We start from the raw sequence: 25029 nt of genomic DNA, 5'->3' as shown, positions 1-25029 counted from the left end.
ACCTGCATGCTGCGACAAAGAACTGGACAAAAAAGGACAAAAAAAAGAGAATTACTGTACGAACAATACATTATGCACTGGATGGAGCTGGGATCAAAACCATTTGACTGTAAATCTATTCATAACCCCCAATATTGTAGCACCAGAAGAAAAAGATTTCTGCTATGTATAATAATAATAATAATATATAATGTTGGAGGAAATTAGTGAACTCTTTGACCTCATACAGATGGTAGAAAAAAGCTTCAGTTGTAGTCATCTGGACTCAGTTAGAAATACATACAGATGATTAAATAAAAACGGATTAAAGGCTCAAAATAGTAAAACTATTTTACTGTCATCTGCTACAACATTCCTGTGAAATCAGACTTAGCCTCTTCACTTATTACAGTGTGGTAGAAAAAGCTTCAGTTGTAGTCATCTGGACTCAGTTAGAAAAAAAAGACGTTTCGACTCTCATCCAAGAGTCATTGTCAATAAAAGAATTTAGATCGAGATCGAGAATCTTATTGACAATGACTCTTGGATGAGAGTCGAAACGTCTATTTTTTCTAACTGAGTCCAGATGACTACAACTGAAGCTTTTTCTACTATGGAACACGCCTGGACGAATGAGGGATTACACCGACTTATTACAGTGTGGTTTTTTTATGTTTGACCAGCTGGAAACAGATTTAGAGAACTCTGCTGCTCCAGACGAGTTTATTACCACTGCAGGAGCCACTGTTGGACAAGAATTCAGCTCCAGGTTGTTGTTGAGATGTTGCCTTTTGAATCCTGGAGCAAAGGAACACAAATACGCAAACGCCGCTGGACATATGTGAACTTCGGGTCAATGCACCTGACATCACATGGCTTTTCTTGGAAATATAAGCGACACATATTGACCAGTTACAAAAATAAACACTGGAGACATTCCCAGGATGACTATGGCCAGTGTCAATAAGAACAAGTGATTTGTTTTTCTGAATGAAGACGCTGTAATCGCTTTTTGCTTAATGGATGTATTTGGTCCGTGATGACAGATGGAGTTGCATAATGTTTAGTGTAATAATCAGGCAAAACATTACGACCCCTGTCACAAAATGCAGAACCTGTTTGAGTGCAGGATTTATCATCCTAGAACCTAGAATCTTCCACAGTATGGAGACAAGCAGGTCACGGGTCTCATTAATAAAACTTTGCGTGGAATTATTACGGTGGAAACACAAACTTCCACAAACTAGCTGAGATCACCCTCTGAAGTGTAAATCCGAGTTGCCTTTTATACATTTTTTGGTTCATTTCCATGTCGATTTGTCTTTTTATAGATCACAAACTTAACGTAGAAAGTCACATATGCAACCGTGCGCTTTATAAATGAGACCCCAGATGTGCGGAGAGGCACACCAATAGCATCTCCATGGAGACAAGCAGGTGGCATAATTGCCCCTAGAAAAGTTACAGTGCACCTTTAACTTGTATAATTCCTTTGTAAATTTGTTCCCTTCTTTCAGCGCGAAGCCCCTGAATAATAAGTACAGACTGCAGATTTATCAGAGCTGCGTTATGTAAAAAGGCTTAGTCAACTGACACAGATTCGGGTAAGTCGAGCCGGTGTAAAATGATCTGGCATCTCTAGTGTCCCAACAAGAGTCCGCTTTTTAATCAAACCTCAGCCGTGACTGTTCCTGCTTAATCCACTGCTCTAACCAAGGCAGATAAAGGAGAAAAACAGTGGAAATAGAAAATTACAACCAAAGTTCAAAATGTTCACCGTGGGGAAATGTTTTATGCCATACTGTGGAATATTATTCTGATATATTATTATTATAGCCAAATTAATATTGCCAAGGAAACAAGCAGGAAAAGGCTCCTCCAAGCCAAGTACGAGTCAGGTCTGTGGCGATGCATTATTCTTTGCGTCTTTCAGTGCAATAAAAATAGCCACAATAAAAAACATAGTTTTATTTTAGTCTAGTTTTTTGGCTTAAAGTTATGTACTTGGGCTTTAAAGAAAACCACCCGTCCAAAAGTTTGTAACAAATTCCTTACGAAGGATCTGTAATTCTAAGCCCGATTTAGTCATTCATTAAGTTTTAACTCCAATTAAAGAATTGCACTTTTTAAGTTATTGTCAACAAAAAGAAGCAGGAGATTCAAACCTGGCTCTATTATAATCTTTCAGATTTATGTCTCAAATATATGCAATTTAGACCATTTTACACAAAAATGCCTTAATTTATGTTATGAACTATTTGTAAAACATTTGTAGTCACATTTATGCAACTACAAAACAGGTTTCATATTTATACCTCAAAATGTAAGATTACCCCCCCCCCTTTTTTCATCTGCAGTGTATGCACTAAACATGTTCACCAACGGACTCTTTTAAGTGCGATATAACGTTCATTGCTACTCCAGACTTCTATAGCTCCAAAACTAAAACTGTTACTCACCCATGGAACAAACAAAGCAAAATGGGCACAATAAACACATTTTGTAATTAGTTTCAAGGTTTTGGAGACAGCAGCAGATACATAGACAGCATTTGTCCTTTTGGAAACAGGAAATGAAGACGTAAAAGCAGTATAAATGCTGCATGATGAAATGAGCTGAGGAAGATTCACCCAGTTAAGAACCAGCATTTTAAACCAAAAACAACTGAAAACATATACAGACGACACAGTATTGATGTCCACAGTTTAATTCATTGAACAAATTGGACAAATAAAGATATGCACAAAAAACAGAACTTCAAAATGAAATGTATTACACAATATGTTATATACAGAATAGAAATAGAGAATCTTCACAGTAAAAATACGACTTGGTCCCTTCACTCTAAATGTGAATTGGTGTTTCTTCACTCGAGCTCGGTGTATCTGGCAAACATGGCTTTTCGCACGGCGTCCTTGTACGTGTCCGAGGCCGACAGCTCATAAGCAGCTCCTTTTACGCCCAAACCAGTGCCTTTAGTCCTCAATGAAGCCTGGAGAAAACAAAGAATGTAATTCAAATCTGGACTCAATATAAAACCATTTTGAATAACATATTTAGCTATTTAAATAAACTTGCCTTTTACAGTTTTACATTTTGCTGTTTAAGTTAAGGCTTAAAGGAACATGCACATCTTTAAAAACATTCTGCCTTTTCATTTATATACATTTCCAGCGTCACATTTTGTTGTCTTCATAACAACTGGGACTGTTCACTTACTGCGATGGGAGTGGTGATTCCCTGCTGGTGTCGTCCCAGGCCTTTGCCCTCCTGCCAGCCCATCGCCTGCAGCATTTTGTTTCCTATGTTGTCACTGGTCAGTCCGTCCTTAGTGGGCTGTTCGTAGCTCCTGTGGCGACGAGGGAAACATGGACATTTTAGCCAATAATTTACAGACAAAATGTAAGAAAGAAAGTAAATAAACAGTGACATAACAGGAAACAAGAACAAATTAAATTAATCCAAAAGACTAAGCTTTAAAAGACCAAGACTAACAGAGCTGTTTTATAATTTTGTTTCCTCTCATTTCAATAAATAAATTAAGCTTTGGCAACAGGATTCTTGAACCTGCGTTACCCAATATCCAAATCATGAGAGGAAATACTAAATCTAAATCTACTTAAGTTTCTAGCTCTCACAAACACAAACCCTAAGGCACGTTGTCAATATACATTCATATACTGGTACATTCATATACTGGTACATTTATTTTTCGGCACAGCCTTTTTCAGACGGTGACGTGCAATGGGTGGGCCGCAGCCAATCAGAGCGCTGCTTTCAGCTCTGACTTTCAAGGTTTACAAGCACTAAAATACTTTGATGCAGAAAGCACCCATCACTCTGATTTTGTCACCGATTGTTGCTTTTACAAGATACTGTGTGGGGGAAAACAACATTTACAAGAATAAATGTACACCAGCTTTAAGGAAAGGTAGAATTATCATCATCTTTATTAGGTCGGGACAGTGCCGTAAATGATGCACATGCCGTTAACACACCAGATTGTTCCCATCCCACAGTCCCACATTCACTCTCACAAACACACTCACACACCAGCACTTGTACACTGGAGGTAAGGTGGGCGAAGTGTCTTGCCCAAGGACATGACGACAGCACTACCGCCCCCCTGTGGCACCTGGCATTCTCCCATCCAAGTACTAACCAGGCCCGTCCCTGCTTGGCTTTTGGGATCTGACAAGTCTGTACGGCCAGTTCACTTTGGAGTGTTGTAACAATTGCCAATCGATGCATATCAAACTCTTATGCACTTATAAACAAATATGAATCATCTATAAAATATAAATAATAGATTTCCACTCACACTGTAGCGACTGGGGGATGTTTTTTGAACTTCTTCTTTGGTGCTGGAGGCTCAGGGACTCCATACTTCTCTCTCCTCTCTGCTGCTCGGTCTCTGTACTTCAGCTGCACACACATTTGTACACTTAGTACAGCTCAAACACTCACAAATTACATTATAAAATGCATTAGGCGGGAAGCCCCTACAAAATCAGCTCAGCAACAAATCAGCCGACAGTTCACGACAAAGGAGTAAACGCAGGACTGAGGTGTTACTTTTATAAATCTTGTATTTGTTGAAGATCTTCTATCATTTTCAGAATTTCTGTATTAGTTTAGCAGTTCAGTCTTCTCTCTTATGTACATGGTTCTTCTGGGCTTGATTTAAAAACAAAAAACTATTTTTGCAAACTTTTTGCAATAACTTTTTCAAAATTGTTCTGCCCACCTGTGCAAGGGTCTCATTTATAACATTTACAGAATTATTTACTAAAGTTTACGTATTACGTATCCCTGAATACACAAACTTTCACACTTTGTCTCTCTGACTGGACTGCTTTTTAGAACTCAACAAACATGTTCTGAAAGTCATTGATTTTTGTTGAGGTCGAAACTACAAACAGGTTTTGAACAAATTGCAGCGTTTATATTTACAACCTTGCAGCCCAAATGTGTCAAACAATATAAACTGTGAATGTGTTTTCTCTGCTGGCGTATGCATGCAAATCCACACCTCTGCTTCTGTCCTCTCAAGCTCATCCAGCTCAGCCTCAGACAGCCTGGTTCTGCGCTGAATTACCAAATTTTGCTGTAACAGAAAAAACCCTCATTATTATTACTCTCCTCTCTTGGTGTTCTCTGTGCTTAGTCTGAGCAGATGGCAGCCTCACCTTGTGGAGGTCGGAGAGCTGCTGGTGCCTCAGTAAACCCTCCTTTGTGGGGAACTGTCTGCGGCACAAGAGGCACACCATCTTTGTCCAGTCTGTGATTTTAGCCTCCTCCTCTGCGCTCGCCTCCTCCGGGTCACTGTCCCCGCTGTAGAACGCCACCAAACCCTGGCAAAAGCGGTCAGAAAATATATGAAAAGGGCAGGAATCGCAGTGGTTTAGTTTCAAATGTAATCTATGCCTTGTGTCACTTTTCTGGCTGCTGCTTGTCGCTATGGAGATGTTACGGTTTTGGCTGGAATGTACCACAGTATGGCGTTGAACATATCCATCTGGCATTTACTCAATTAGAGGGATTTTTATTGCTCCTAAATGTGTTGAAAAAAGGGCCTTCTCAGTGTGGGCGGGGAACTTCTCCACATCTCTGAGCTGTAACTTAGCATGGAAGCTCCACCTACTTGAGTCCAAATAGTAGTAAAAGTGGGAATAAGGTGGGACATGGTGAAAATAGACCTATTGATAAAGATAACTAAAAAATTAGTTTTTTTGCCGGGAATATTAAAGTTAGGTTTTCTATGTAAATATCACAAATGTATAACGTTCATGTGGCCCCTGGTAAAAGTCATATCCCCCAGAGGAAAAGTTAAACTGGGCAGTATTTATGTGCAAATGTCATTATAAAATTCAAAGCCGTAAATGACTACATTGTACAGTGAAATGCGTCTGGAAATGGAGACAACATGTTTCTGAAAGTGGTCGGCATGAATATATAACTTTTCTCTCGAAAGTGGCACAATTTTACAACTGGATCGACTCGGTTATTGATCTGCTGCAAACATGTTTATTTTGTAACAGGTTTAAACATGAGCTTCTGTCTACTCCTGGTAGTGGACTTCTGCTTATTTGATTAACAAGCAATTGGATGTTACTTTTAACTGAATTTTCTATAATTACTTTGGTCAATGGTGCAAACTAATAAACGTTTGCATTCTTAATATAGATCACTTCTTAAAAAGACTAAAGAACAGAACAAACCTTGGCAGCAGCAGGAGCAGGAGCAGCAGCGGGAGCAGGCTCTGGCTCTAGATTCCTTAACGGTTCAGGAATAGATATTGGCATTTCAATTCCGCCCATTTGCTGAAATTACAGACAAGAATATATTAAGTTCACGTAATACAGAAAGGTTCCAATAATATACAGGTTTTAAATTCACCTTCTTCTCAAACAAGTAGAACCCGGCGTCAGCAGAGGCAGACTCTCTCCTCTCCTCGTCTCTGGAAGCGCCTGAACTGTTCTTGTTTTCCTTTTGTCTGTTTAAAGTTTTGGCCCAACGCTCCATGTCCTTTGCGATCTGACACACAATTAACACAAAGCATAAGAATAAACTTATCTATAGCTGGCCCATATCACACCTTTCACTGTGAATTTGTTGCTTTGTTGGGCTTTTTTTTTAATGTTTCTCACATTAAATATAAGTCATCTAAGTCCTTTGAGGCCGCCCTTATCAGCACGGAACAAACTTGACACTTTGTGAGGATCGCCCTTTTCTTTTGTTTTTGATCGAACCAGAAAAGAACGAGATCTCCACTCTGTGCAAGGACTTTCACAAAATAAAACATTCCTTAAGACGCAGCAAACCAAATTAATGTATGTCCAGCCTTTATGAAGCATTAATCTCCCCGACAGGCCTTAGTTACTGATAATTTAACTTAAAAGCAGGTTGCATTATATACTTATTAACTGGCTTATTCTTAATAGGCAAATTGAATTATAGATTGAATGTATATCAGAAAGAGCTTGTTAAATTGAAAATAAATCCTTCGCCTTTTAATAAAATTGTTCAAGTTGGAAGTATTTTGTCAAGTGTCAAGAGTATAAGGTAATCGCAAATGTTCTAATCCATATCGTGATGTAAATGTTTGGCCACATCGCTCTGCCCCTCTCGCACAAGTTTAAACGCTGTCGATGTCCGTTACCTGCTGCGCGGACTTGCTTTTGGGCTTTTCCTTCTTCTCTTTCGGCTCTTTGGTCGAATTTGCTGCGTTTGTCGTGGACGTCTCTTCTGGGTTGGTCTCTGAACCTGGAGCTGGGACATACGCCTGCTTCTCCCCGTCCCAATAAAGATACTGCTGCGTCTCAGAGTTATAGTAGTACTGTCGAACCAAAAGCAAACGCACGGCTGAGTATAGACATGACGTGAAGTATGAATTGTGCGTGTAAATGTATGAAGTTGGACGGTACCTGGCTGTGTGGGTCGTAGTAGAGCCCGGTCTGAGGGTCGTAGTAGTAACCTGAAGACTCGTCGTATTGATAAGAGGTGGTGTCCGGGACAACTGCAGCTACAAAGTAAAGATATTGACACTAATGTTCACATACCCAGGGTTAGATTTTAATAGAAGTCTTAAAATAAAACCAATCAAACTTTATTTAAACAGCACTTTTCATACAACACTTGAAAATGAATATACAGTACGTACATTTATATTTGTTTGGTTTTCTTGTGTATTTAACTGCCATTTTCATAACCTTCACATACTAAAAGCAGGAGTATATTATAGTATTGAAAAGAATTGTGATAAATGCAGTCAGCATGCAATTTTTAAGTGTTTTAATTGGTTGCAAAATCCGTTACTGTGAATACTGACGATAAGACTAGACGTGTAAGTGCTAAATTCACCTCACTGTTGGCAGGTGTAGAAAAGTGTGTTCCTTTTACCTGATGTGTTGGCCGGAGCTGCGGGATTAGAAGAAACTGGCAGTGACGCAGTGAGAGCAGCTTGTGCAGCATCAGCAGGACTCATTAACTGCAATGTACATTTAATACACTTGAGTTCCACTTGAGGCAAATAGATGAAAACTTGAATCATCCTGACTGACATTTTGTGGTCAATATTACAAAAGTTTTCAAAGTAATTGTAATGTAATCAATAGTGTGAATTGAAATGTACTAAAAACCATGTAGGCTACAGTGCGCATTGTGTGTTTACCTGCATGGAGGGCGGAGCCATGACGACGGGCTGATAGACCTGAGCTGCCTGTGCCAGGACCACACCCGGAGGCAACAGTCCTGGAGCAGCTGCAAACATTCAAAACAGTCATTAAAGCTTCAACAGAAGAACTGCACAAATAAATAAGGTAAAGTCTAATGCACCTCCGAGTAATCCATCTCCAACAGGAGGCAGGCCTTCAGGAAGCGGATAGCTCTGCTCCAGGGGAAACAAATACAGCAACGTCCATCAAAACATAAAACCAGTTTAATATCTGCACTTCCATCTTTGTAAGATGTACCTGTTGGGCATAAGTCTCTGGAGCTGCCATGAAGGCTGAATTCGCTGCTGCTGCTGCTGCTGCGGCTGCGGCTTGTTTTAACTACAGCACACAAAAGAAGTACACTTAGTACAAGATGAATGTGTGTAACATTTAGTGTTTCCCACAGTGATTGCTTCCGATAGACAATGGGGAGAAAAGTAGACAAAAAACTAAATAAATTGTACTACTTCAGTTTAAAAAAAATTGTTGAAAGATTAAATCAAGACAATAAGTCAGAACAGAGTAGCAGATTGTAGGTCACAGTGGGACATGCGCTGAACACGTGCCCACCCAAAGCAAGGCATCCAAAGACACCGGTGTCCTCAGCTGGCTCCTCTCCACAAGGAAAATCTAATTAACACCAACTGTATCCACAATCTTTATGGACCGGTAAATTGTATTTTTACACACTACACCTAATCAAGCTCAACAGTGGATATGATTAATAAAATATATTTGGGACCTGGCTGGAGGACCACTGAGCTGCTGCGATGGCCGTGCTGGCGACAGAGAGAGCGTTGGCCCGGATCCCATCGGCCAGAGCAGAGTCCCTGGAAAACACAGACGGGCAGTTAATCTGGCTCTACTGTAACTGCCAGCCACAACTCATGTCATTCTGACACGGGACAAGACTATAATCATATGTAATGATTATCATTTGATTATGGCTGGTAATCTTGGCGATTACCAGCCATAATCAAATGATGAGCAAGAATAAAATGAAATCCAACTCTAGGTATGCGTTTGGTGAGGAAAAACAATAGGAGCACTCACTTTCTGGCACTTTTGGCATAATCCACTCCAATGGTTTTTCCATCGAGCTTCAGTGGAGGCTGAAGGCCCTGGAGGATGTTGAGCAGCTGTGAAGCCTCCTGTGGAACCAGTGAACCACATGCAGTCAGAATGATAATGGTTAAAATTAATAAGAGTAATAGAACTATACCAGTGGAGAAGACAACTGCACAAACGCAAAGCCTCGGTTCTGTCCCGTCTGTTTGTCTTTGATGAGGCGGATGTGTCCAGCGTTCAGGTTCACGAACGGAGCCAGTAAGGACAAAATGCCATCAACAGAAGAGAGCGGCGCAATGTTCCTCAGAATGACCGCTGTGAGAAAACCATGACGTTATGGACCATCCGCATTTCGTGCTATATTTGACCAAATTAAACTATACAAAAGTAAAATAAGACAAAAGGATTCACACTGAGAAATCATATGCGGTAGAAATGTTGATTTGAAAAAATATTTTATCTTTGCTATTTTTCTTAAAGGCGTAATAAGATAAAATATGCTTTTATTTGTCCACACATGGGGAAATTTCGGAGTTGCAACGCAAAAAGAACAGATAACTTAAAGAAAGTTTTAAAAAACACTCTTAATAGAAGAACTCAAACAAAAGTCCTATAGACAGAACCTCTCATATCTTAATAGGGAATGGAGGGAAAAAATAAAGATAAAAATAAAAATAGCTAGCATAAGACAAAATAATACTAACAATGGTAAAGTAAACGCTCTTATTTACATCAGTTATATGCACATGAATATGCCATGGACATGGTAATGGAAATTTTTTTGCCGATTTGAGAACTCAAGCGGAAGTGCGCATGCCTTGCAGCTAGACGTGCGTTTGTTTATTAAGCGCAACGGAACGCATCGCATCTCTCGTCTCCGTAGATTTCCCTCTCTTCTGAGCCAGCTCGAACTGTCTTTCTCTGTCTTATTTTTGTCCTGTACACTGAGGGAACTATATTATGATAGATCCATGCGCTTAGACACGGGGAAATGTGCTGCTCTCCTGGGAACGAGCCAGAACGAGGCTGCAGGTGAGCGGTAGGTGCGTTCTATGATTGATACGTGGCAGGACTAATCGGCAGTCCACGCCACGAGGAAATGACTCAGAAGTGGCACCAAAAAATCGTCCATTACGCCTTTAAGAATTCAGATCTTGCCACACATTGGAAACCGAACTTAAACTATATATAGTGACACTCACTGTCTCCATTGTTCCACTGACTCAAGTCTCCCACTTGAGCAGCGCCACATCTGAAGCACTTTTGTCTTTTCCGAAAATTGTAAAGACCACACTGCAAAAGTAAAATAAAATGACTTGATTTCTATATCTTTGTAATTAATCTTGTCATTATTCTTAATATTGGATAATAATCATTTTCACATGCAGAGGATAAGCACTTACTGAATTGCAAAGCCAGTTCTCTGCTTTTTGTCGTCTGTTACTATAGTGGACTGCAATGCTTTTTTCTTGGATCACCAACTTGTCCTGTAAAAATTCAAAAGTGGTGTTATTTCTGCCCCGCTGAATACAGTGCCCCACCACATGAGTGAGCACAGCCGGAACGGGAAAGAGTGGCTAGACTCTCTTTGGGGTAAAAGGGGGACAGAAGTAGAGAGAGAGCTTCAGAGAGCTTAAATACTCAAAATAAATCAGTGTTTGGGACCGGAGTGCTGCCAGCTCATCTGTGTCTCACTCCAGTCTTCGGATGTTATATGGAGATGAGATGTGCATATCCGAGTGACAGAGCTGGAGCAAATGTGCAGCAGGGAATAGGACTCTTTTCAATGTAAAAGTGCCTATTGTAGCAGCTGTAGTTTGAGACTAACCATGTCATTTTATCATAGCAAATGAGTTTTTGTTAACACTGTAGCCCTAAATGGATTGCATTACATTTCGTGCATCAATGTCTTATGGAAAGTCAGTAAACTGGGTCTGTAATCGCCAAGAATAAAGTCTAAACTTGGTGATTGTTGAGGCAACCTGATTGGACTCCATCCACCGTGTTGAATCTTGCAAGTGATAAAACTCCACGAAGGCGAAACCTCGGCTTATACCTAGAGACAGCATTCAGATATAGACGGGAGGCGTGTTAGTGAGAATGCCTTGGTGCAACATTTAAACTCACAATCGGCGTGAACAGTGTCAGGGATGTAGCTTAAATAACAAAAAGGGGGAGGTGATTTGTTCTGCAATGAGATCAAGATTACCTCTCCATACCATAAACAAACCCAACATGTGCAGTCCACTGATGGCAGCGAGAGTGTGTGGAGGGACAAAAGCCCTTTAAACCTTGTCACTATTTACCTGTGCGTTTCTTCATCAGGCGAATGTCCACAGGTTGTGGCCCAGGCAGCTGTTCAAGGGCCGTGCGAATCTGTGAAAGGTGGTCAGGTAAATTTGGTAAAACCTCAGAATGAAATTAATAAAATAAATTGAGCATAGAACATTGGAAAAAACATTCAGATTATTTTCTCAGATGTGAGCGCTTCGCATTGAAGTGGCCTTATTGGTATGCAGATATTGAATAAAATAGTTCTCTACATCTGTACTAGTCCAACCACAGGAAAAGAGCACGCGTGTTCGATGAGCTGTAGATCCACTCGGCCCAAAACATTTTCCAAAGCACCATTGCTTGCAAGTGCCCAGCCGTACTTTCGAGTCTCGTTGACCAAATGGATCACTTGCTAATAGGCATTTCTAGCAGTAGTTTGAAAGTGGCAAACGAACCCGTGACAGGCTTTGCAGTGTCGGCGTCGCACAATTTTTCTTATTGTCACTACGTGATGTGAGCACTTTCGACCGTCACGCAAAATATCTTCACCGCTGCTACATCGGCCTGTCGCCACGGCCATGGCAGGTGGTCTGCACGCTGACCAAATATGAGCATCTGCGCCGGTTGCATCTGTAAACATGAATGCGCCCATAGGTAAAACGAAACCGCAGCGATTTTCATATCTTACGATCCCCACAGATGATTTTTTCCCGCAGCTTTAGGATTCTCTCTCACAATTTGACATTCTCGAAACGTACAACCAGTAAATATGCTATAAAATGTTTAAGGTCGTTTTTTTTTAAATTTTGAAATTCAGGTTGGTAGGGTTACCTAATATACAACATTTAGCATGGATATTTGTACAAGCAAGTCCAGTAATAGTCATTGTATAACAGTTGGTTTGACATGTGGCTTTAAACTGAATATAAACCATCCCAAAGCCGGTTAGACCATATTATGTACATTCAAAGTGTATTTGGTGCTCAATCTTAGTGGTATAACATACCTTAACAAATGCAATAGATTTATAACTAGTCTGTTGACTGTCCCTATATAATTCTAAAGTGAGCGGATTTTAAACATCTACAGAAAAACTTCTATTGCTGTATAATAGGGATGTGCTAAAATATCGATAACAATACGATAATTGGGACACTAAATTTGGTAATACAGTACAAATAATGTGGTCAATATATCAAATATCTTTGGTATATTTAACCTATTTATTTTGTGCTACAATTGTGTTGCTGTTTAAAAAGGAAACTTGTTTTTGAGATACATTTCACATATTCACCATTTTAAATGGGTGTATTTCATATTTCATTTTCACAATAAGTGGTTAAACAAAGAAATATTATTGTTAAAAAGTATTTGTTTAACAAAAAAAGTAATGCATCACAAAATATTATGTGCAATGTGTCAATGATCACATGTTTTGCCAAATTGGGATATTATTGTATCATGTATGGAATGGGAGCAGCCCCTGTGATTTTGAACCCTACTGTAATATACTGTACATGTTGTGCACTGTGCAGTGAGTGAATGAGCGTACGTCATCTTCAGTCAAGTGAAGAGATAGGCCCCGGAGCATTATGGTCTTGCTTTCTTCACCCGACTCCATCCTCCCGTCCTGATCTGGATAGTCCACATCATACTCATCATCCGAGTCGTTACTGTGGCGTCGCTTTCGTCCCCTCTGTCAAAAACAAGGACAATTATTATAAATGCCCTTCAATTAAAGAGGACCATGTCATCCTTGTGTATTTATACCTCTGGACTGTAGTCATCGTATCGATCCCTGTGCCTCTCGTCGCTCCATCGATGATCATAGTCTCGATCCTCATCTCGGTTTCTTCTGTCGTGGTAGTCGTAGTCGTCATCGTCATTGTAGCGGCGTCCGTCTGAGCCGTACCTCCCACTGCGTTCACCTCGACTGGGTCTGCAACACACACAAGGAACAGGAAGGGATCACAGTTAGGGGTAGCTCTTGTTTTGAAGCTATGCAACATTTTAATACAGATGTAGTATATCTTTAAACGTAAAACATTGCTACAAAAAGAGCTGATTAAAAAGGAATGTTGTAAACATTCAAATAAGGGTATAAGATGATATTTCTGTACTTTTGTTATTCATTTGACAGTCATTTCACATTTGTCTGATAACTGAACCTCAACTAATACATTTAAAGACATGTTTGAACAAATTTCTGATGAAGTGACATAATATCGTCTGAATATCTGAACAATATATTGTCTGGATCTATTCTATCTCTCCTTTTCTGGTGTTGAGGCAATTTAAATTTGAGCATTTAAATTTGTTTTTGAAAGTTATTGTCGTACTATGCCATAATGTCACAGTACAGTCACTTAAGTCACTCTTACCTTTTATCACCTCCCATAATGTAGCTTGTACAAACAATCTGTAGATAAAATACAAGAAAATAAATAAAGGTGTAGTTAGCTTAAGGGCGTGTGCGACATCTGTTAAAGCGAATCTGCAACAAATAAATGGTCAATCTAACGGCTTACAATGTCATTGGGATAAACATGCAAGTTAGCTAGCTAGTTGGATGCAACACATCAAAGGAAAATGCATAGATCGTTGAGGTTTTACTCACAGTTATGCATGTATTATCTGCAAAACTCGCTCGACCTATGTGTTTCGCTCGTCACTTCTTTTGCCTTTTCCTCTCAGTCACAGGAAGCGCGACTTCTTCAGCTCTAAAGCTGAAGAAGTCTAGCAGCACCTAGTGGCCAATTCTGTCATTACAGATGTAGCATGTATGTAATGTAGAACATATTTTAAACCAAAAAAATGTCCCTTATTAGACAGAAGCTCTTCGATTATTTATATCAGCGTCATATATTTCCAATACATTGTTTTGTTTTAAATTTTGATTTACAATTCAGCAGTCATAATTTCTCATCATTCTGAAACCAACATCCCAGCAACAACAACGACAACAACAACAACAACAACAACAGCAGCATGTTCTGATCAAATTCTACTCAAGGAGGATGAGGAGGTCCCGCCCGGTGGGCAGGGCCTACCCAGAGTAAGATAAATGTTGTTGTTGTTGTTTTATGGCGGTTGGCATCCAAGTGTTGCATTACCGCCAGACTTTATTCCTCAGACTTTGTCGTAGTCCTCAGACTCTGTCGTAGTCCGTAAAAGTACTCCTTCCATTGCTTTGGTGTTACAAAGCCCATGAGGTCATGATATGTCTTTGTGACTAGAATAGTTGTTGTTGTTGTTGTTGTTGTTGTTGTTGTTGTTTTATGGCGGTTGGCATCCGAGTGTTGCATTACCGCCAGACTTTAATCCTCAGACGTTTCGTAGTCCTCAGACTCTGTCGTAGTCCGTAAAAGTACTCCTCCCATTGCTTTGGCGTACAAAGCCCATGAGGTCATGATGTGTTTTTGTGACTAGAATAGTTGTTGTTGTTGTTGTTGTTGTTGTTGTTGTTGTTTTATGGCGGTTGGCATCCGAGTGTTGCATTACCGCCAGACTTTAATCCTCAGACGTTTCGTAGTCCTCAGACTCTGTCGTAGTCCGTAAAAGTACTCCTCCCATTGCTTTGGCGTACAAAGCCCATGAGGTCATGATGTGTTTTTGTGACTAGAATAGTTGTTGTGTCAGAGACCAACCGGCTTTATTCCAGGGAGACTCTTCTTCACCTTCCTCGCCCTCTTTGACGTTCGGTTAGAAGTCCTTCTTCCATCACTTTGGCGTTTCTAGGCCCACGAAGTCCAAGCGCGTTAGAACATCCTCTTGCTCCTCATCCTCGGCTCAGTCTCCAACACCCCCCACCTCTATAAACGTTTACCCAGCCCTGTGCTACATAAGTAAGCAACCACAGCCTGACACAAACCCTGTGACTGGATCGCCAGAACGTTCCGCAGATTGAACTCCCGCCCATTATTCCGAAACCACAAGGCCAACCCGGCCCTTTCCCTATCATAAGCCTCACAGCAAATCAGCACATGCTCGACAGTCTCTGGCACCCGACAGTGACCACACAGACCGGTCGGATGTTTGCCTATCCTACTCAGTGACCAATTGAGTCCAGTATGGCCAATCCTCATGCGGGCGAAGGCCCTTTCCTCCCACGCGTTCCTGCCCACACTACCCTGTATGTGATAGAGATGCCGTCCAGTAACACAGTGGCTCCAAAATTCCTGCCAAAGGCCGACCACATGACTCTTGATAACAGGCTTGATTTCAGACTTGCCCAACTCAACCGCTACATCAATTGATGGCCGCCGAAGGGAACGTTTAGCCAGTGCATCAGCCATTTCGTTACCATCCACCCCCACATGCGCAGGGACCCAAATGAAGGAAACCCTCACATCCTTCCTGGACAGGGAGAGCATCAGACAGAAGATGCCATTCAACACATCCTGTCTGCAATCCGATTTCCCAGATTTAATGCTTTGCAATGCAGAAAGGCTGTCAGAGGCCACCACAATGCCGCAACACTGCAAAGCAGATTCCGCCCATTCCAACGCCAACCGTATCGCTATAAGTTCCGACGTGAAAACAGAAAGGCGATCTGTCAACCTCTTCTTGACCGCTAGCCCCAGGTCAGGCACAAAATAAGCGGCGCCAGTACGCCCACTCTCAGGATCCCTAGACCCGTCGGTATAAATAAACACATCACCTGAGTGCTTATCGATGATCGCTTGAACGGCAAACTGCGGTGCCCTCCCAGCGACTCCTCTAAGCTTGCCATGCAAGCTAACATCAACAGGAGCCGGGACAAACTTCCACGGAGCTATAGCAGACAAAGCCACCGACGGGCTCACACGCAGATCACCAACCCCCGCAAGCCGCGCCTTCGCATTTCCTACCTGGCTGAAAACCATACCGCCAGCCTCACTCTGCCCCCCATCAACCCTGAGAAAGTCCCTCACCGGGGTTGTTTCAGAGACCGACCGGCTTTATTCCAGGGAGACTCTTCTTCATCTTCCTCTCCTTCTTTGACGTTCGGTGCTTCCACCGTACAGCTTTATTCTTCAGGCTTCATTCTATAGGCTTTAATATGTCCACTGATGTCGCCGCTTGGTAGCCGTGCGTCTACGAGACTGGGCGAGGACAGGAGACCACCCCCACCCCCATCTCGTCACTCTGATCACTCTGACTCCCCACAAGCAGACCCCCATCACTCCGACCCCCATCCAGCACCTTTAGCCTGTTTTCTATATCTGCCCAATCAAGCTTCTTTGTTCCAAGGAATCTCCCTGCAGCTTTAGCAATGATCCTGATCCTTTCAGTTCTGCTTTGAGTCTGAGCAGCACAGTTTACAACATCCACCATAAAGAGTACAAAATCCTCTCTATCCACAACCAGGGTATTCTCATTAATTCTGGGACCTGCACACTTGGGACCTCCACTCTTGAAACCTTCACACTTCTTGGGAGCCACGCTGGCCTTTCTCATTTCGCCCTGGCTGGGAGCAGCGCTGGCTCCTCTCTCTGTATTTACTCTAAACTCGTTACTTGAAACTTTCTTGACTGCATCTGCATAGGATATACCTTGAGAGACCTTTATTTTCTGCACCTCAGCAGCTCTTTTGCTAAACCTGCATCCCCCGTAGGCAGAGCTATGTTCTTCCCCACAGTTACAGCACTTCAGTTTTGCACCCACGTCACACTTCCCATACTCGTGATCTCCTGCACATTTACCACACCTTTGTCTCCCTCTACAGACCGCTGCAATATGCCCAAAGCGCTGGCACTTAAAGCAACGCAGGGGCGGCGGAACATATGGCCTGACGCTATAGCACATGTACCCAATAAATATCTGAGTTCCCGGTCTTGATTCGCAGATTAAGAATGACTCTTGAATGAATGTTGAAAAGTATCCTGATGACTACTACTGAATCTTTTTCTACAATGGAACGCTCCTGGACGAATGAGGGGTTACACCGACATCTACTCAAGAGCGCAAACCTATAGGGAGTTGGATTTGTTTTATTTTTTTTTGTTTTTTACTACAAAGTAGTTCTAGAACAGCAAAGTACAAAGCAGAAATACAAAGTAAACTCTTGAAATATAACTGAAATTCCGTCACTCTGATAGAAAGAATAAAGTCTGAAGAATAAGTCTAAAGAATAAAGTTTAAAGTCTAAGACATACTACAGTGAGGGAATAAAGTCTGGCGGCAATATAACACTTGGATACAAAGACATATCATGACCTCATGGGCTTTGTAACACCAAAGCAATGGAAGGACACCCCAACTCTACAACAACAACAACAACAACAACCTTGCTCAACACCCGGTCTGGAGAGACGGGAGATGGCGGAGGAGAGTGGATCGGGGATGGAAGACGTTCTAGACGGCGTGGAGGAGCAGCCTTTTCTGCCTGCACGTGCCCGGAAACGTAAAAAGTCCCTTAGCTCGTCCGAGGGTTCTGGGAATGAGCAGCAGGATGAGGCTGAAGCTATTGATGTCCGGGGTGAGAGCAGAGACTGTAAGGTGATCATAAAGCTTGCACAGGATAGTGCATCCTTTAAGGAGTGGAATTCAGTGGCATTGTCAAAGAGCCTAACTGTAGCTGTGGGAGTGATCAAGAGTGCGAGTGTCCTTAGAGATGGCTCACTGCTGGTCGTGTGCAAGGACGCGGCTCAGCAACGGAAGGCGATTGGAACTAAACGTCTGGGTGGAAAGGACATTCTTGTGTCTAATGCTGAAAGAAACACGGTCAGAGGAGTTATCGTAGGTGTCCCTACGGCGACGTCTGTGGATGAAGTTAAGGAGAATTTGACGGGAGTTACGGTGGTGGACGCTAGGCGTTTGAAGGTGACCCGGTTTGGGGTAAGATGTGACAGCTTGTCGGTAATGGTAACACTTGAAGGGAGGTGCCTGCCTAGTAAGGTGTTCATTGGGTACATGTGCTATAGCGTCAGGCCATATGTTCCGCCGCCCCTGCGTTGCTTTAAGTGCCAGCGCTTTGGGCATATTGCAGCGGTCTGTAGAGGGAGGCAAAGGTGTGGTAAATGTGCAGGAGATCATGAGTATGGGAAGTGTGACGTGGGTGCAAAACTGAAGTGCTGTAACTGTGGGGAAGAACATAGCTCTGCCTACGGGGGATGCAGGTTTAGCAAAAGAGCTGCTGAGGTGCAGAAAATAAAGGTCTCTCAAGGTATATCCTATGCAGATGCAGTCAAGAAAGTTTCAAGTAACGAGTTTAGAGTAAATACAGAGAGAGGAGCCAGCGCTGCTCCCAGCCAGGGCGAAATGAGAGAGGCCAGCGTGGCTCCCAAGAAGTGTGAAGGTTTCAAGAGTGGAGGTCCCAAGTGTGCAGGTTCCAGAATTAATGAGAATACCCTGGTTGTGGATAGAGAGGATTTTGTACTCTTTATGGTGGATGTTGTAAACTGTGCTGCTCAGACTCAAAGCAGAACTGAAAGGATCAGGATCATTGCTAAAGCTGCAGGGAGATTCCTTGGAACAAAGGAGCTTGATTGGGCAGATATAGAAAACAGGCTAAAAGGCGCTAAATGGGAGTCGGAGTGATGGGGGTCTGCTTGTGGGGAGTCAGAGTGATCAGAGTGACGAGATGGGGGTGGGGGTGGTCTCTTGTCCTCGCCCAGTCTCGTAGACGCACGGCTACCAAGCGGCGACATCAGTGGACATATTAAAGCCTATAGAATGAAGCCTGAAGAATAAAGCTGTACGGTGGAAGCACCGAACGTCAAAGAAGGAGAGGAAGATGAAGAAGAGTCTCCCTGGAATAAAGCCGGTCACAAAGACATATCATGACCTCATGGGCTTTGTAACACCAAAGCAATGGAAGGAGTACTTTTACGGACTACGACAGAGTCTGAGGAACAACAACAGCAACAACAGTCTAAGGAATAAAGTCTGGCGGTAATGCAACACTCGGATGCCAACCGCCATAAAACAACAACAACAACAACAATAAAGTCTGGCGGTAATGCAACACTTGGATGCCAACCGCCATAAAACAACAACAACAACAACAACAACAACAATGGAAGGAGTTCTTTTACGGAATACGACAGTCTGAGGACTACGAAAAGTCTGAGGAATAAAGTCTGGCGGTAATGCAACAATTGGATGCCAACCGCCATAAAACAACAACAACAACAACAACACTTGGATACCAGGGAAGAAGAACTTCAAAAGAATACAACAAAGCCTGAAGAATAAAGTCTGGCAGTAATGCAACACTTGGATGCCAACCGCCTTAAAACAGCAACAGCAACAGCAACAGCAACAGCAACAACAACAACAACAACTTGGATACCAGCTGCCATAAAACACTAAAGAAGAAGAAGAAGAAAGAAAAAATTGTAACTATGAATGACGAATCCCGAAAAAAACATAAGACCGAGGGGAGGAATAACAAAAACAACACGAATCATACGAAAAATATCTACAAAAAGAACCCTGAATTACGAATATCTGACAAGAAATGTGACCTGGTCCTAAAAACGTGTTTCTATATTAATAAATAAATTCAAGATGCGTAATGCATTACGCAGTCTCAATAAATATCTCCAAGAGCTAATATAGTAAACAGTAATACAAATTAATGTATGTGGCATTGCACACTTCTCTTCCATGACCACCAGATGGCACTCCACTCCACGTGAGCGATGCAACTGCTGCGCTGCAACAACCTGCTTCTCAATTGAGTTATTACGGCATTTATACCGCAACTTATGGCATCTAAAAGGAAACCATAACAATCCTACCTACAGCAAATGATTGCGACATCTTTTATTCGTCATTAAATTTACGCTATTCTCTGCATCACGGCTCGACATCTCCCGACAGTGACCCACCAGGAAAAAGGTAGCATGATGCTAACACTAGCTAGCTTTTCTGTCTTAAATGTCTTTTTTGTCGTAATCTAATACGTATTTGGGGAACTATCTTAAGTTGGGAATGGTGTTTAGAATGCATATTAATATATTAAATGCGTAGATCTTGATAATTGTGTAGGTTTATTCATTGTGGCTAACTTAGCTCAATGACATTTCCATTTGTTTCCTCAATAGGACCGTTGTAATCCTTTTTTATTTATTCATGGTCATTAAAGGGCGTATGACAGGTTTTACGATTTTCAAATTTTGTCTTTGATTGGTGTATTTATATCTGTTGTACCTAATAAATTATAGTTTTGTACCAATCGATTAGGTATTTGTGGAGAAAAGTCGAAAAATCTGTAGAAAAAAAATGACAGGAAGTGACATCACACAAATATACTCATTCCAGTCAAGGTTCATAATTTAGACAAAGATTTCAACTAAATAAAGTCGCTCTTCTATATTTTTATTTGTCAAATAATATACATTTTTTATTTTGCTCAGTGTTTGCTGGGTAATTTCCCAGTGTGATGTCATCAATTACAAGTAGGAAGTGAAATTATTAAACCTACAAATAAATAAAAATAAACCTACAAAATGTGCTTTTCTGTGATAACATTAAGTCTTTTTAACAAAATTCTAAATCTATTTATCTTAACTGCATTTTAGTTGTGTAGTCCAACATGTCATAGGCACTTAAGACAAATAAAACATCCATAATACATGCATACAAACATTCACATAGAAGACAATAATAATCAATAAAAAAATAAATAGATAATACGTTTTGGGGTTTAAAGGTTGAATGGACGATTTTTTTGGCCCAAATTTGAGTCTTATTTCCTCGTGGCGTGGACTGCCGATTAGTCCTGCCACGTATCAATCATAAAACGCACCTACCGCTCACCTGCAGCCGCGTGTGGCTCGTCCCCCGAGACCAGCACGGTTCCGCGTGGCTAAGCGCATGGATCTATCATAATATAGTTCCCTCAGTATACGGGACAAAATTAGGACGGAGATAGACTGTTCGAGCTGACTCAGAAGAAGACGGAAATCTACGGGAGACGAGAGATGCGATGCGATCCGTCGCGCTAATAAACAAACGCACTTGTGTGTTGTATCAGTCCGCACGGGGGAGTGCGCATGCGCACTTCCGCCTGCGTTCTCAAATGGCCGAAAAATCGTCCATTGCGCCTTTAATATACAAATAAACAAAGACAAATATTTTATTTTTGTTTATTTAACATTGTTTCCAAGAGTAGTTTTCTGTAATAGACATGGTTGTTGATTGATTGATTGCTTTTAAAATATTTTCTTTTGGTATTGGGTTCATTGTATAGATCCATAGTAATCATATTTTTGTCTCTCTTTTCCCCCATCCTAATGTGTATTTTTAGCCAGTAAGCTCTATGGCTGAACCAGAGTTGCTGCTTGACTCCAACATTCGTCTATGGGTGGTGCTGCCCATCGTCTTCATCACATTTTTAGTTGGTGTCATCAGGCATTATGTCTCAATTCTGCTTCAAAGTGACAAAAAGTTGACCCTGGAGCAAGTCTCTGACAGGTTTGTACCAGATTTTTGTGTCAAGACCATAAAGAAATGGCTCAATATTTTTATTTTTCTTCCAATTTCAGCCAGGTCCTAATTCGCAGCAGAATTCTGAGGGAGAATGGAAAATATATCCCTAAACAGGTATCTATTTACAGAACATGAATGTTTCAGGTCCTTGTGACAACCAACCGTAATAGTAGTAAATTAAAGTGGAACTAAACGCAAAATAACCTTTTTTATTTCATTTTTTTGCAACTGTATATTTAATTGCATTCTCTACTGTTTTTCAAGTCATTCTTGATGAGAAAGTTTTATTTCAACAATCAAGAGGATGGATTTTTCAAGAAGACCAAAAGAAAAGTAGTTCCACCATCCCCAATGACCGGTGCGTAGCTTATTTGAATAATTCTCAGTTTATATTTTTGTTCTACTAATTGAGACTGCTTTTGACTTCCTTCAGATCCCAGTATGTTGACAGATATGATGAAAGGAAACGTGACCAATGTGCTTCCCATGATTCTCATTGGAGGGTGGATAAACTGGACCTTTTCTGGATTTGTAACAAGTGTGTTTCTTGAATTATCTCTTGTATGGTATATTGGAACATGTATTTATTTGTTTTTTATTGTGTATTTTTCACAGCCAAGGTTCCCTTCCCCCTCACATTGCGCTTTAAACCCATGTTGCAACAAGGAATAGAGCTGCTCTCCCTGGATGCCTCCTGGTATACTTATCAATATTATATGTATTATTATAAACCCAAATCAATGTTGATGTGTTTATAATTCTGTTCCGGTTCAGGGTGAGCTCAGCATCATGGTACTTTCTTAATGTCTTTGGCCTAAGAAGCATGTACTCATTAATCCTAGGACAGGACAATGGTAAGTTTGAACTAAAATAACGGATCATATTTCACACACAGTCAAAGCAGATTCACACAGTGGGTTAGAGGCTTATGATTGTCGTGAAAGAGAAAATGGAATTGAATGTGTGAGAAGATGGCACACATTGGCTGTAGCAACAACTGGGGGGAAAAACTATCAATGTAACTGTAATGTATTGCGCAACCGGCTCTTTTAAATTGTATTGTCTTGACTGTTCACAGGTGCTGATCAGTCAAGGATTATGCAGGAGCAGATGAGCGGTGCAGCTATGGCAATGCCAGCAGATACAAATAAGGCATTCAAGGTATGAGTTTGATTTGATTTTAATTACTATTATTACTATATCAAAGGGCCTATACCCAATTTTTTTAAATGTAATAAAGTCAAATCTGTTTTCCCTCAGTACAGATATATTGTATAAACACCCAGAATCAGAGCCAGATTCAGACCGCTGTGTGCTGTGTGCTGTCGGCCTCTAATTATAAATCATTTTATTCTCCACAAAGCAGAAAGTGCAGTTAGCATGCTAGTTGTTGTAAACGTTATCATGACGCCTGCACTGGCCAGTGAAAGTTATGAAAAGTGCTTATAAACTTATGGCAGTGAATATTTAGGATGCCACGAATGGGTTGGGTAAGTGAAGGATACATGTGGCCTGCTGTAAAGAGTTTAAAATTAACTAGTTCTGTTTTTCACGTGTTCTAGATCGGGAGACGTATTATGCAAAAACTTTAATGAGCTTTTTTGAGCCATGTAATGAATGGTCTTCATCATTAATTTACTTAAGTTATGTTTGAGTAAAACTGTATTGTCCTGCTTTTGAGGCTTGAGCAATCAGACAGTTAATTTTCAACTAACCCCTTTTTAAGCTATTTGATTAACCATGCGATTATTCCTTTGATTATATGACTAGTTTGGACCTTTTTAAAAAGCCTGTTAATAAATAAATAAACAAACACATTTTGACCTAGATGTAGCTGAAGTAAAGCCGCTTGAGGACATCTTTATCGAGTATACGTTCAGACAAGTAGATTTTTCACCAGAAACGTTAAATGTACATGGTTCTTGAGTCATTATGATGCAATTCTTGCTTTGACTGAGCCATAAAACCTTCTCTAACCACATAGCATGTTTTTAAGGCTATAATAACCGTTTATATGGTGCCACAATGCCCGACCGCTTATTATGACATTCTTACCTAGAAGGTTCTAGATTCCTTTAGTTTGTTTGCTGTTCATATCCTTTAACATGTCAACCCCACAGATAATAGTTTGTTTTAACCACAGTTCATAAAGGGATGTGAATAATAAATATTTCTGGTTCCAGGCTGAGTGGGAGGCATTGGAGCTGACAGACCACCAGTGGGCGCTAGAGAATGTGGAGGACGACCTGATGGGCAGAGAGCTGAACTTTGATGGCATGTTCAGCAAAGAGTTACCCACCGGTATCTTCTAAACGTCTGGAGCCTTCAGGGATTTGCTTTGGTTAGAAACAGAAATGGGTCTGATCCCTCAAAGTTATGCAACGTTTGCATTCCTTTAATTAGTCCAAACATTTTCACAAGATTTTCCATTCCTTTTTATATTTTCACAGATTAAAAAAACACTGGATTACTCTAGTGTTCCATAATTTTCTGCTTCATCAGACTTGGCAAGCTTGTAGGCTTTTGTTTATAATAAGCATAAATATTGGTTTGCTGATGCAACAAGCTGTGAAGCGATCTAGTGCTTCTGTTTTCCCATGTTACAAGCTTTTTGCCTTCTATATTTCAGTCTTGATTACACAAAACACAACCATGATTAAAAATACTAATTTAAATGTTGTTAACCATAATATTGAAGAAATGCTATGTTAGATTATACATTTGAATCTGCTGACATATTAAAGTTTGGTGTAGATGATAATTTTGTATAAATCACGCATCTTTTTGTTTTGTAATGTATAAAAAGCCTGTTTGGACAAATCTGTGTTTCATTATTCTTATCACTGTCAAAACCGAGTCACGGCATTGGCGATTTTGTGATGGTAACTGGAGCCACTCTTCTCAGGAAGAGTGTTGGTCTTGGTTCCTCTGGATTTGCTCATTTGGTAAAACCTTAAACATTCTCAACATTTCAAGGTAGAACTTCCGTTTCTGAATATGGATTGTGTTCTATTGCACCAGTAAATGTCACACAGCCTCTTTACTTTACTTAACTTACACTATTGAATTGGTA

General features: G+C 40.9%; 2 protein-coding genes across 3 annotated transcripts; one reads left to right on the top strand and one right to left on the bottom strand.

Moving 5' to 3' along the window:
* Positions 1–2670: 2670 nt before the first annotated feature.
* Positions 2671–14261, bottom strand: LOC140366042 (RNA-binding protein 5-like). Of its 2 annotated transcripts, none has more exons than XM_072452694.1 (24): positions 14155–14261; positions 13919–13956; positions 13308–13476; positions 13090–13233; positions 11570–11639; positions 11246–11319; positions 10667–10750; positions 10466–10556; positions 9418–9578; positions 9249–9346; positions 8938–9025; positions 8454–8534; positions 8317–8368; positions 8153–8241; positions 7882–7969; positions 7407–7504; positions 7142–7318; positions 6379–6516; positions 6192–6302; positions 5169–5333; positions 5012–5086; positions 4301–4404; positions 3199–3328; positions 2671–2971 (listed from the first exon to the last, which is right to left on the bottom strand). In XM_072452694.1, exons 2-24 carry the CDS (start codon positions 13933–13935, stop codon positions 2846–2848), a joined length of 2430 nt encoding a protein of 809 aa, XP_072308795.1. In that variant the 5' UTR covers positions 13936–13956; positions 14155–14261; the 3' UTR covers positions 2671–2845. The 2 variants fall into 2 exon arrangements, with proteins under 2 accessions (XP_072308795.1, XP_072308796.1); XM_072452695.1 differs by having other exon boundaries at positions 6201–6302.
* Positions 14262–20129: 5868 nt separating this feature from the next.
* Positions 20130–24923, top strand: emc3 (ER membrane protein complex subunit 3). The gene is made up of 9 exons (XM_072452692.1): positions 20130–20363; positions 21775–21941; positions 22013–22070; positions 22221–22314; positions 22390–22494; positions 22572–22653; positions 22731–22810; positions 23035–23117; positions 24140–24923. Exons 2-9 carry the CDS (start codon positions 21787–21789, stop codon positions 24266–24268), a joined length of 786 nt encoding a protein of 261 aa, XP_072308793.1. The 5' UTR covers positions 20130–20363; positions 21775–21786; the 3' UTR covers positions 24269–24923.
* The last annotated feature ends 106 nt before the right edge of the window (positions 24924–25029 follow it).

Source organism: Eucyclogobius newberryi, unplaced genomic scaffold, assembly GCF_026437365.1.
Source record: "Eucyclogobius newberryi isolate DKJ021-1_F unplaced genomic scaffold, fEucNew1.0.hap1 SCAF_19, whole genome shotgun sequence".
NCBI lineage: Eukaryota > Metazoa > Chordata > Actinopteri > Gobiiformes > Gobiidae > Eucyclogobius > Eucyclogobius newberryi.
Note: the sequence above shows the minus strand (reverse complement) of the source record. Positions and strands in the feature narration are given on the sequence as shown.